This window comes from Anabrus simplex, chromosome 2 (assembly GCF_040414725.1).
Source record: "Anabrus simplex isolate iqAnaSimp1 chromosome 2, ASM4041472v1, whole genome shotgun sequence".
NCBI classification, from domain to species: domain Eukaryota; kingdom Metazoa; phylum Arthropoda; class Insecta; order Orthoptera; family Tettigoniidae; genus Anabrus; species Anabrus simplex.
The window spans coordinates 862,050,891-862,063,538 of NC_090266.1; the positions used below are offsets into that span (position 1 = coordinate 862,050,891).

The 12,648-nt window shown below is 40.9% G+C and overlaps 1 protein-coding gene across 1 annotated transcript in view; it reads left to right on the forward strand.

Moving 5' to 3' along the window:
• Exn (Ephexin) overlaps window positions 1-12,648 on the forward strand; it is a 256,905-nt gene that overhangs the window by 178,505 nt on the left and 65,752 nt on the right. Inside the window, exon 10 of the mRNA XM_068226056.1 lies at window positions 10,013-10,131. Within this exon, the coding sequence (XP_068082157.1) occupies window positions 10,013-10,131 (119 nt within the window). The remainder of the gene's footprint in view (window positions 1-10,012; window positions 10,132-12,648) is intronic.

Sequence of the window (12,648 nt, forward strand, 5' to 3'; positions counted from 1 at the left end):
TGTTTGAACTGCAATGCAATGTTCGCAGACCGCTTTCTAATGTCACAAAGTTTAGAAGAATTTTACAGCGGCTTTCCGCAAGAAGAATACCCCCCTTTTGTATACAAATATGCATGTAAAGTTCTGTCAATGTTCGGTTCAACGTACATTTGTGAGCGTTTCTTTTCGGTTCTTAAGCTTAACAAAAGTAAACATTGTGCAACGATAAGCGGTAGAAACTTTTGCAATCGTTTAAGAATAGCTGTGTCCAGAAAGATTGTAGGCCTACTCAATTTGGAGAAGATTGTTTGCTCCAAAAGTAAAAGCTCGTAAAAACGACTTGAGCAAAAGTCACTCAAGGTGTGTACTATATGTTCATATTGGTAAAATTTTGTTGAATTTTCCTTTCAGATATGTTCAAATTTCAGTTTTGAATAAATCACATGACTGTATTCTTTACTTAACACTTAATTTCGTTTCCTGCATATTCCATAGATAGGAGTACTTTTCGATTTGTACATGCGGTATATCTTATGGCAAAACAGCTCTATTAATATTATTGTCAACAAACCCACAAAAGCCGTCTGACGTACTACTGTACGTACGTATCTAGTCAGCGCGGTCCGAACATCGCCCGTATCAGGTCTCCTTGCTCCCACACTGTAGTAGGGGTAGGAGAAGGAGCGCTAGTCTGACTGCCTAGTGCTCCCTGAGCCCGGGTGCGCTCTCGGAGCGCAATGGCTGGATGGCTCTGCTGTAAGGATATAACTCACGTGATTAAAATGTGTTTGTTTGGCGAAGTTGTGCTAATAACACACATTTCTCAGTCAATTTATAACTCTCAGGCTCTTTAGTCTGCCAACACTAACCATGAGTAAGTACGTTTATAAACTGAAATAGAAAACATGTAACATGTTTATTTTTAAATAATTGAGTGTGGTTTGATAGAATCAGATGTTGTTCTTTCAAGAACGAAACATGTCATTCTAATTTAATAAAGTTGATACTTTTTCAGGTGTAAAACTTTTACTGTATGTTTTCTCTTTCAGGTAGTTACTAATTTTATTTACTCAAGGATAGTTTCAGCAGGCTGAAGAGCCGGGCAGTTATAAATTGACTGATTCAAAGCTGAAAAGAGACAGCTTCAGATATTACAAAATATTCCCATTGTTTGAATGCTGTGTTGGGCACCTGGCATTGACCCTGTGTTTTCCACCCTCTGCACTGCCTTGATGGGGCCTATAACTGTGTGTTATGCTAAATGCTTCTATAATGGGTGCCATAAAAGATATGGGAATTGTACGAAAACTATCCTTTTTGCTTTATCTTATATTCCTCCTCCCCCCCCCCCCTTTTGCTTTATCTTATATTCCTCCTCCTCTCCCCCCCCCTCCCCCCAAATTTGGAAATTCTACTTTCTGACTTGCCTACATGTTTTAGTCAAAGTCAAGCAAAGACTAGAATTTACAGCAATAGTAGAGCTGGCCTGTCTAACTATCAGCTCATTGGTCATGGCAACTCTGGTTGTAAGTGACCCAGCATCCATTTGGCCGTCATTTTAGAGATTTGGCTTTGGGACAACAGTTTTTATATTTAGGTTTGTTACGTGCAGTAAACTCGCGTTGAGATCAGTCACATGTTAGTCAGCCTTAATTTGTTTACCTGCCTGAAGTTTTGTATGCTTAGTCTTCAGTTTTTCTTAGAGTTGTTTAAGTTTATAAAGTTCTGTATGCTGGATTATTTCAGCACTTATAATAATTGTAAAGTACAATGCATTATGTGTAGGGGCGATGACCTTGATGTTAGGCCCCTTTAAACAACAACCATCATCATCATCAAGCATTAAGTGTAGGTAAGTACATGTAAAGAGTATAATATATTTTTTTAAATTGCATCTCTACAAATGAGGAAAATTGAAGAAATATGAGGGAGCTGCAGTTTTACAAGATTGTAGGAATAATCTCAAACATCGCCAGGTATTTTTAGTGAAGTTTTTTCTACCCAGACCACAGTATTAAGGGCTTTGTATTTTGTATCCTTGGAATTTATAAAGAAAAAGGCTTTAAGAAGTGATGAAGTAATTAAATGATGTGCAGTTGCAATGGCAAATGGATATGGTGAAAATACGAGGCATGTTTCGTAAGTAAGGGCCGTTTTGTTGTAGACACTAGTAGTTCAAGGGCATGCGTCTTGTGCCGGCATGCCTCAGGAACAACAGTGCTCAGTTGCCGCTCTGTTGCTAACCTGTACGTTTCTGTTCTGTGCGTTTGTTCAAATGTTCAAGGTTATCGACTCGCCCGCCCTGTGTGAGGTTCAGTCAGTGATACAGTTTTTGCCGGCAAGGAACGTGTCTGTTGCAGACATTCACCGACAGATTTGCGAAGTGTACGGTGCTAAAGCTATGAGTGAAGGCAAAGTGCGTAAGTGGGTACGAGACTTCAGAGATGGCCGTGACAATATCGATGATGAGGCCCGCTCCAGTCGCCCATCTCTGATCACAGACGATTCGGTGGCTTCGGTTAAAGCGAAGATTCACGAGGACGGACTCTTCACAATATCAGCTCTCTCAAACGCCTTTCCTGACATGTCTAGGTCAGTGCTTTACAAAATTGTTTCTGAAAACCTAAACTTTAAGAAACTGTGCTCCCGTTGGGTCCCTAAACTCCTGACGGAGGACCACAAAAATAAAAGATTTGAGTGTTCAATTACTTTTTTGACTCGTTATGCCGAAGAAGGTGATGACATGTTGAGTCAGATCGTAACGGGAGACGAAACATGGGTTTCGCATATCACACCCGAATCGAAGCAACAGAGCCTGGAATGGAGATGCGCAAGCTCATGAAAATGGCCGTGAGCTCTTGGTTATCAGAGCGGGCGGCAAGTTTCTATGAAGAGGGTATTCAAAACCTAGTTGTAAGGTATGGTGAGTGTTTAAACAAACTAGGTGGCTATGTTGAATAGTAAGGTATATAGAATCTGCAAATAAATTTGGTGTTTGAAAATCGTCTTTAGTGTAGTTTTCAAATGGCCCTTGCGTAAAAAACATGTCTCGTAGTTTACTTACAAAATTTGCAACTGTTCCACTCTCTCATCAGACTATCTCCAAAAAATGCAGAGTATAGGGAACAAATGATGATGAATGTAAGGTAAATGTACCAATACATGACACCCTTGCTTGGCAATAGCAATAGGTGACACTCAGTCTAAACGTTGTAAGACTAAGGAATTTCCACATTCCCAGGGGGTAGTGCAAGTACTGGCAGCATTGGTGACCCTTAATTGGCTACCTGAACTGATCCCTAGGATCAGTGGTGTATTTGTTTTCATGTGAAACTGATCTTTGAAAGACCTGGGAAATCATTATTTCCCCTTATCCAGCACCTGCTGGGTCGGGGTATTTATGGTACGTCTCCATCTTCCTCTTTCCTTCCACCATTCCTCTTCCACGCTCTTGTCCCAATCTAAATTTTGTCTTCTTATGCTGCTGTTCACTGATTCAGTCCACCTTGTTCTAGGTCTTCCTTTTGCTCTCTTGCCCTTGCACTTTGCCTCCAGCATCTGTCTTGGAATTCTATTCTCCTCCATCGTCTTTTCATGTCCAAACTACCATAGTTTATTCTGTTTATCTCTCTCATTTAGCTTTCCTATCACAACTTCCTTCCTAACTTCTTCATTTCTCACTCTGTCTTTCCTTGTCTTTCCCATCATACTTCTTAGGAATTTCATTTCACTGGCCTGACTTCTACTCTCTTGCCTGCTAGTCAAGTCCAGGTCTCAGCTGTGTAAGTCAGTATGGCTACATTGTATATTTTGTACATTATCTCTTTAAATTTTCCTTGGTACTTTTTTGCTCCAAACAAGTTTTCTTACACTTCGGTAGAATGCATTACCCTGCTGTACCCTCCTGCTAATCTCCATGTCCACCCTAGCATTTTGCATTAATTCACTTCCTAGGTATTTAAAGCTGTCCACAATTTCCAGACTCTGACTTAAAGTTCAGTACATCTAGTTCTTGTTGCACTCCTTTGCTGTTCTTTGACTACAGTTCTGAAAAACATCAGTCCCTCTCCCTAAACCGGGGTAATATAATGAGATGTGTGTTTACGGGCTAGAAGACAGCAGGAATCGTGAGTGGCACTGTTAATTCATAATGGGTACCTCGAATGAACCCGTAAAATGAGTACAGATACGTAGAACACATACTTCAAATCAGGAAGTGGACACACAGATAGGCTGGAAAGTGGGTGCTGTAGGTCAAGTGTTGCAGTAGCTCACATGGCAAGCTGGCGGGGTGATATATGATAGTGGACAGTGCTCAAGGTAGGAGGTTCGAATCCCAGATAATTTTTTTAACAGCCAGTTGCCTGGGATCTGGTAAGGTTGCGTACTTGATAGCTTCCAAGAACTGAATTGTTTATTTGACCCTGTAATAGACTGTATGTATTGTTGCATTGGGTGTGGTGCTGGTTTGGATGAGGACGAGGAGATGATGGTCTGTGGCCGGTTAGCTACGTCATACATGTTCCAAGCTTTGTAGACCACAGGTAGGGTGAAGTATGCCCCATTAGAACAATAACATGCAATGGCAGGTAAGTATGTAGCTGCGTGAACTCCCCTCCTTCAAAGCAATTCACAACACAAAGTTTATTCACTGCTTCGAGATGTATTCCAGCGACGAGTAAGTGGATATGTTACTTACCTATGGAGAAGCTAGACAGAATGCATACCATGCATGACGCCTGTACCAAAAATGCATTCCGGATAGACAACAACCAACTGGTATGACATTGCGGAGTGTGGAAAGATGCTTGCGAGATACTGCATCCCTGGGAAGGACAGCCTGTTAGAGATCATCCCGTGACTTCGGCCGACAATGAAGAGGTTGTGTTTGACGCTATCCGGCGTAACCCTCATACTAGCACACAGGCCATTGCAGAGGAGACGAACATCAGCCAAGTGTCTGTTGTGCGGGTATTGCATACCCACCGGTTTCATCTATACCATCTGTACTTACACCAGGATCTCCATGGTCATGATTTTGATGCCCGGGTGGCGGTCTGTCAATGGATCCTACAGCACGTGGACACTGATCCTGCTTTTCCAGCGGCTCTCTTATTTATGGACAAAGCATGATTCCACAACAATGGAACCATTAATCGCCATAATATGCATTACTGGAGTGTGGATAATCCCCATTGGGTGCGACAGACAGCTTTTCAGGTACAGTGGGGCGTGAATGTATGGTGTGGAATCATGGGTGATCACCTCATCGGTCCCCATTTCTTAGAGTGCCATCTGACCAGCCAATGCTATCTGCGGTTTCTCCAAGATGAAATACCACCGTTTTTGGGCATGTGCCACTCCTTGACCGCTGCAGGATGTGGTGTCAACATGGCGGAGCTCCACCACACGGGGCGGTGGTCGTCCGGAACCATCTCCATGCGATGTATCCTGAGAAATGGATAGGAAGTGCAGAACCTGTACACTGACCCACCAGATCGCCTGATCTTACGCACCTGGATTTTTTCTGTGAGGCCATATAAAACAACTGTTGTATGTACAGGAGCTGGCCAGTCCTTGTCACAATAGACAGCTCTTCACCGAAGCATGCCGATCTGTTTCGCCAGAGATGTTACAATGACCCAGATAGTCCTTACAACATCGTGCGCAGCTCTGTATCGACTACGTAGGTCTTCAGTTCAAGCAGGTGCTGCATTAAACGATGTGGATAACTGAAATCCTGTCGCATGTTTCCTAGCCTCTATCAACCCAGCTCCATAACAACGGCACGTTTCAGGGCCAAATAAACAAATCAGTCTGTGAATAATACCGTCACCAAGCTCGATAGCTGCAGTCGCTTAAGTGCGGCCAGTATCCAGTATTCGGGAGATAGTAGGTTCGAACCCCACTGTCGGCAGCCCTGAAAATGGTTTTCCGTGGTTTCCCATTTTCACACCTGGCAAATGCTGGGGCTGTACCTTAATTAAGGCCATGGCCGATTCCGTTCCACTCCTAGGCCTTTCCTATCCCATCGTCGCCATAAGACCTATCTGTGTCGGTGCGACATAAAGCCACTAGCAAAAAAAAAAAAAAAAAAAAACACGTTATTAAGTATACAAGCTTGCCACATCCCAGGCAACTGGCTTAAAAGAAATACTTGCATGGGATTTGAACCTTCTAACCCTCGAACACTGTCAACTATCGCACATCCTATCGCACGCTAGCCATGTGAGCTACTGCGACACTTGACCTACGGCGCCCACTTCCCACCCTATACAGTACCCTGCTCCCTGTCTGTGCCTCCACCTCCTGATTTTAAGTAAGTGTTCTGCATATCTGTATTCGATTTATGGGTTCATTCGAGGTACCCATAATGAATTAAATAGTGGTGTTCATGATTCCTGCTGTCTTCTAGCCTGTGAACACACATCTGGTTATATTACCCCAGTTTAGGGAAAGGGATCGATGTCTTTCAGAATTGTAGTAAATGGGAAGGGATGCATAAAACTAAATTCCAAAATCTAAATTATAACATGTAGTTTGCTATTAGAATTGCATATCTTATTATGGCCCCCAGTCCCCTAGAAGTTGGACTGGCCTGTTGTGGAGGAGGGTGCACAGAAACCAGATATTTTAAAATTACATCTTGGTCAGTTTGAGAGGAGGAATATTCCAATGAGCGAGTGAGTATTAATCTGGTGGTAGGGGAAGTTAATAATTGGGTGGGGAAGAAGGGATGGAGATATGCAGAAAGGTAGTAAAGAGTGGCTAGGATTGCTGAAGCTATCATGTTCATGTCCTCAGATTCTATAGATTTCATACAAGGTCAGATCAGGTAAGTTCCCAGACTCTCTCTTGTCAAAAAAAGGTGCATTATGCACCTATGTATCATATCATTTGAAATAGTTGCCTTATGCAGCAGTTCACCAGTCTCGCTGTTTCTGCCACTGCTGAAATGTAGCCTGGAACTTATTTTGTGTCGGCAAGTCCAGAACCATTTATGATTCACACTGGATCTCAGCATTGGCTTGAAACTGGCAAACTTTGAGCTTCTTTTTCATCTGCAGGAAAAGGAAGAAGTCGGCAGGAGCCAAATCTGGCTAGTAATGGGAAGTGTAGAAATTCACGAATTAGGAGTGCTCGGTGACAAGGTGCATTACAAGTGATAAATATCATTTTTGATCCATATAATAACAGTAAGTGAATTTATTAATTTGTCCACCTAATCAATACAATTGATTGTCCTCTGATAAGCTTCATGCTCAATTTCCTGAATTTGTTCTGCATTTTCAGGGGTAATGTTTGTGGAGGGTCTTCCATATCACTCCTCACCTTCAAGTGCCTGTTTCACTCAAAACCTTGCATATGACTAAATGAAAACTGCAAAGCCAACAGTGAAGATATTTGACCTCCCCATTGCTGAAGAAGTCCATGATGCAGAGTAGTTGCAAAGTGATGGCAACAAATTTTCTCAATCGCTTCTCCTTGAATTCCTATACCATGGTCTAACGATCAATGCTTCTCAGTACTGCAGTACCCTTCAGTGTTTGTGTGCAGCAATCAAGGCCAAATGGCCTTGTCCTTTGGAGTGATTTTGCTGTATGACAACGTGTGGCCAGATACGGCAGCGGTTATCCAGAATATGGTGATGACGTTTGGGTAGACGTCGTTTGATTAACCACTGTATAGCCTTGATCTGTCAACGTATCACTTCTATATCCTTGGTCTGTTGAAAAAGGCATTGAACTGTCGGTGTTTTTACGCAGACAATGAAGTTTTCGACCTTTTCCACAACTGGTTCCAATCTCCACCTAACGAGTTGTGCAAGCAGGGTATTCACTGCTTGGTGGAACAGTGGGGCAAGTGCTTGTGTTACATTCTAGATTACTTTTGAAATAAATCATGTTCATTTCATTCGCTGGCCCCTGTTCAGTTTTCATTTGATCCCCCCAGACCAGGCAGGTCTACCATAAATTTCTAGCTTCTTCCTCCTCCCGTGTTAGTCTCTGCATCTAGCTGTAACTTGATCGGCTGAATTACTTTTTTTATAGGAACGTTTTTGGTCTCAGTTATTTGATGTTATTTTAACCTTGTTTGATTGTGCTAGGCTATTGTGATCACCATCTTTTATTGGTCCCTTTCTGTGTCTAAACTTCATCCTGGGCAGATGACCTTAGATGTTAGGCCCCTTTAAACAACAAGCATCAAACTTCATCCTCCAGTTTATTAACTTCCATGATAACTCTTAACTTCATTACTTGTGGCTTGATGTTATGTGTAGACATTTTTGACCTTGATATTTTATTTCTGTCCACATGTGCTTCATTCAGGGTTGTCAATACCTGAAATCAAAATACAGGACAGATGTGCGATGGAGGAAATCAGCAGGCTTGTATTCTACAAGATACAAAATAAGTTTCAAAATGATATGCTTATTATTATGTTGACATTAGAGTGCAGTTTATTAATGCATGCCTTAACATTTATACTTGGACTGAAGCTTACAGTATGAAGCAAGTTGGCCGCACGTTTGGGTCACGTAGCTCGTATTCGGGAGACGATGGGTTCGAACTCCACTGTTGGTAGCCCTAAAGAGGTTTTCCGTGATATCCCATTTTACACCAGGCAAATACCGGGGTTGTAGCCTGTCTTAAAGGCCATTGTCGATTCCAATCCTGGCCCATATCTATCCCATCATCGCCGCAAGACCTTCCTCTGTCGGTGTGACGTAAAACTAATATGGAAAAATGATTATAGTTTATTTAATTATTCATACAACTTCTTTCAATTTCAATATATTTTTCATTTCTATGATATGCTTTTCACAGTTCTTTATCATTCTTAGCAATTTCATAAAAATCTCTGCATAACATTGAAAAACATTTACAGAAATGTACAGCTCAGCCCTAATCAAGTCCACAGAACATAATATTTGTTACAGTTGACAGTTTCACATGAACATGCAGTGGACTTGGACTACCTCAGGTAGCTGTCCGCTATTACGTGTCTTATTTGCCAGGATGGCCAACCCGAGAATTGCAAAAAATTAAAATAAAAAGCAATTTAAAAAAGCGATGAACTCACACCAGATAAAGAAACCAAGGAATGAAGAAATTTATACGCTTTGAACGAAAGGAAAAAAAGCTGTTGGTACTTATCAGATGTGGAAACACTGGTGTATTTCTCTCGAGGTTCAGAATACGGGACATTTAACACAAATAGGATACTGTCCCGTAAAATCCGCGACATCTAGCAACCCTGGCTTCATTGTCCTTGGAACGGTTTTTTTCTGCAACCTTTTTTTTACATATTCATTTATTAACTCACAGTATCTCTTCGATATTCAATGTCTCTTAATTCTACATAGGCTGCATCCAGCCAGCCATTTCATTGCATGTTCTGGGTTTTTGATGTCTCACACTTGTATGGAAGTTAATGTACTTAAATGCATTGCATTCAGAATCAGGAGTCATGACTTGACCTGGTAGCTGATGGAACAGAACTTCAGAAGAAGAATTTTCATCATTTGAGTTTGGTATTGTAGTTCTTATAAGTGCACAGTAATTTGTGACCTACTTATTTTTTTGTTTAAATTGCTTCAATAATATATATTAAATTTAAAGGTTGGAAAAATGATTATAGCAAACAAACTGCTCCTCGACATATTAACTAATGTTTTCAAATTCATTGTGTAGGCTGTTGGAATATGTGTCCTAATTTCCTTTCCATTTTACTTGGTTTATGCTGATTCAATGAACCAGAAATTCATGCCACACAAAGTTGCAAGTAACAGAAATCAGTCTTGCAAAGAAAATTGTGTGAAGATATGGAGTCCGTCCTTGGCCTTCTCTGTATTAAGTTTTGTTATTGTTCTTTCTGTTGTTTTGTCTGCCACGTTGTGTCTCTTACTGTGTTTGTTCTTTTGTAGGTGTTTCTATCTTGAATTCCTTTGGTGGTACAGGATACAGGGTTTGTAACTAAATATGTCCCAACACCTAATAGTAATCATTAACAATAGTGTTTCTTGTTTCAGATACAAGTCAGCATACTGATGTCAGCGACTCATCTGCAAGTCAAGAAAACTATGGAGTTACTCAGAAGTTGTTTCTGGATGAGCCGTTATATCAGTTCTATACTGCTAATGTTGTTGAGGTAACTATATAATTTTCTGTTTAAATATATTGCCATAAATATTTAGGAGACTACTAAATTTAAAAATAATTTGTCAGTCGGTCATCAATGATCTGCGTTTAGGGCTGTCCCCCAGGTGGCAGATTCTAACCTTTTCTTAAACTTTTCGAAGAACTTGAAAATATATCAAACATTTTCCTTGATAAATGATTCAAACCCCTTACTCTCATACTGGAAATCAATATTTAACAGAATTTGTCGCCTTGAAAGCCCACTTCGTCTTTATATAATGATCTTCCCTACTTTTAAAAGCTCCGCTTAAGTTTATTCGTCTACTAATACCTTTCCACGCCATCTCTCCACTGACAGCTTGAAACTTACCTCTAGCTAGAATCTCGTCTCCTTACTCCCAAATTTTCCCAGCCCAAAATATGAAACATTTTCGTAACACTACTCCATTGTCGGAAATCATGCTGCTTTTCATTGCATATTTTCGAGTTCTCATATCAAGTAGTCCTGGTGTGGGTCCCATACACCGGATACATACTCAAATTGTAGTCTTAACAGATACTTACATGCCCTCTCCTTTACATACTTACTACAACCCCAAGTACCCTCATAACCATGTAAAGAGATACAGTATGTAACCTTTACTAACAACCTCGTAATATGATTACTCTAATGAAGATCATTCCTTATATTAATGCCAAGGTACTTACAGTGTTACCGCGCGAGTTGCGATTAGGGGTGCTCAGCTGTGAGCTTGCATTCGGAAGATAGTGGGTTCGAATCGCTCTGTCAGGGGCTCTGAACATGGTTTTCTGTTGTTTCCCATTTTTACACCAAGCACATGCTGGGACCCTTCCTTAATTAAGGCCACTTCCTTCCCACGCCTAGCCCTTTCCTATCCCATGGTAACCGTAAGACCTATGTGTGTCGTGATATAATGCAATTTGTAAAAAACAAAAAAACAAAAATTAAAACTGATATGACATTTTCCCTTTGTGAAAATTCCAACCTGTTTTTTTTTTTTTTTCATCCCATTTACCACCATACCGTTGTCCGCTGTCCATCTCACAACATTGTTTAAATGCTCCTGCAGTCGCTCGCATTCCTGCAAGTCATTTACTACTCTATACAGTATAACATCATCTGCAGATAGCCTTATCTGTGATTCCAGTTCTTAATTCATATCAGTTACCGGGCGAGTTGGCCGTGCGCGTAGAGGCGCGCGGCTGTGAGCTTGCATCCGGGAGATAGTAGGTTCGAATCCCACTATCGGCAGCCCTGAAAATGGTTTTCCGTGGTTTCCCATTTTCACACCAGGCAAATGCTGGGGCTGTACCTTAATTAAGGCCACGGCCGCTTCCTTCCAACTCCTAGGCCTTTCCCATCCCATTGTCGCCATAAGACCTATCTGTGTCGGTGCGACGTAAAGCCACTAGCAAAAAAAAAAAAAAAAAAAATTCATATCAGTTATATATACAGCAGAATTTCAATTCTCCATTTTTGGAGGGACCACGGAAAAAAAAAAAAAAGAAAAAAAGAAAAAAAGAAAAAGAAACACGTACAACATGGGAAAATGGAAAATCTGGGAATGAATAAAAACCATAAACAATCTGACTAAACATCACAAAAATGAAATGTATAATTATACATTCTCTTACAAACACTCCTAAACCAAACCAAACCAAACTACAGCTCTAATGGTTCTTTGCCTACCATGCGACCGCTGCTAAGCCCGAAAACCTGCAGATTACGAGGTGATGCTTGGTCAGTGTGGTGAATCCTCTCTGCCATTATTACTGGCTGTCTAGATCGGGGTCACCATCTCACTATTGGATACCTGTTTAATTGATGGTAATCACGTAGGCTGAGTGGACCTGGAACCAGCCCTCATATCCAGATAAAAATGCCAGACCTGGCTGGAAATTGAACCCGGGCCCTCTGGGTGAGAGGCAGGCAAGTTAGACCGCAGGACCAGCATCAAACATTAATTACCGCTACGCGAGTTAAAAATCTCGATACTTTATATTCAGTTTTACTAGGGAAACTGTCATTTTCCCTTGAAAAATTCTTTCAGTTCAGCAACTTCGATCATCCAAACTTTTCAAAATATCTAATAACGCCAAGCCAAACAACAATCGACCACAAGTAGTTTTTAATCCTCTAATCTAATAAAACAAAGCACATTAAATACAAAAGTGCCCGACATGATGGCAAAATCTGTTTTTTAAATCTTCCATTGTAATTTGGTCATTGGTATACTGTTCGTAGTCAGTTTCTGGAAATCGTGTATCGTGTAAATTAGGCCTACATAGAATTTTAAAGGTTATGTTGGACTCGAGAATATGGTTTTGAATGTAAGTATCGATTCTCAAAATTTCTTGAATGCATTATATTCAATTCTGCCCATCATTAATCACAGTCAAATTGGAAAGAGAAAAAATATCATCAAAACTTCAGAAATTACGGTTATTCGTGACCTTGAGCTCAGTTGGAAAGCGCGTTCGCTGCACAAGTCAGTACGAGTGGGAA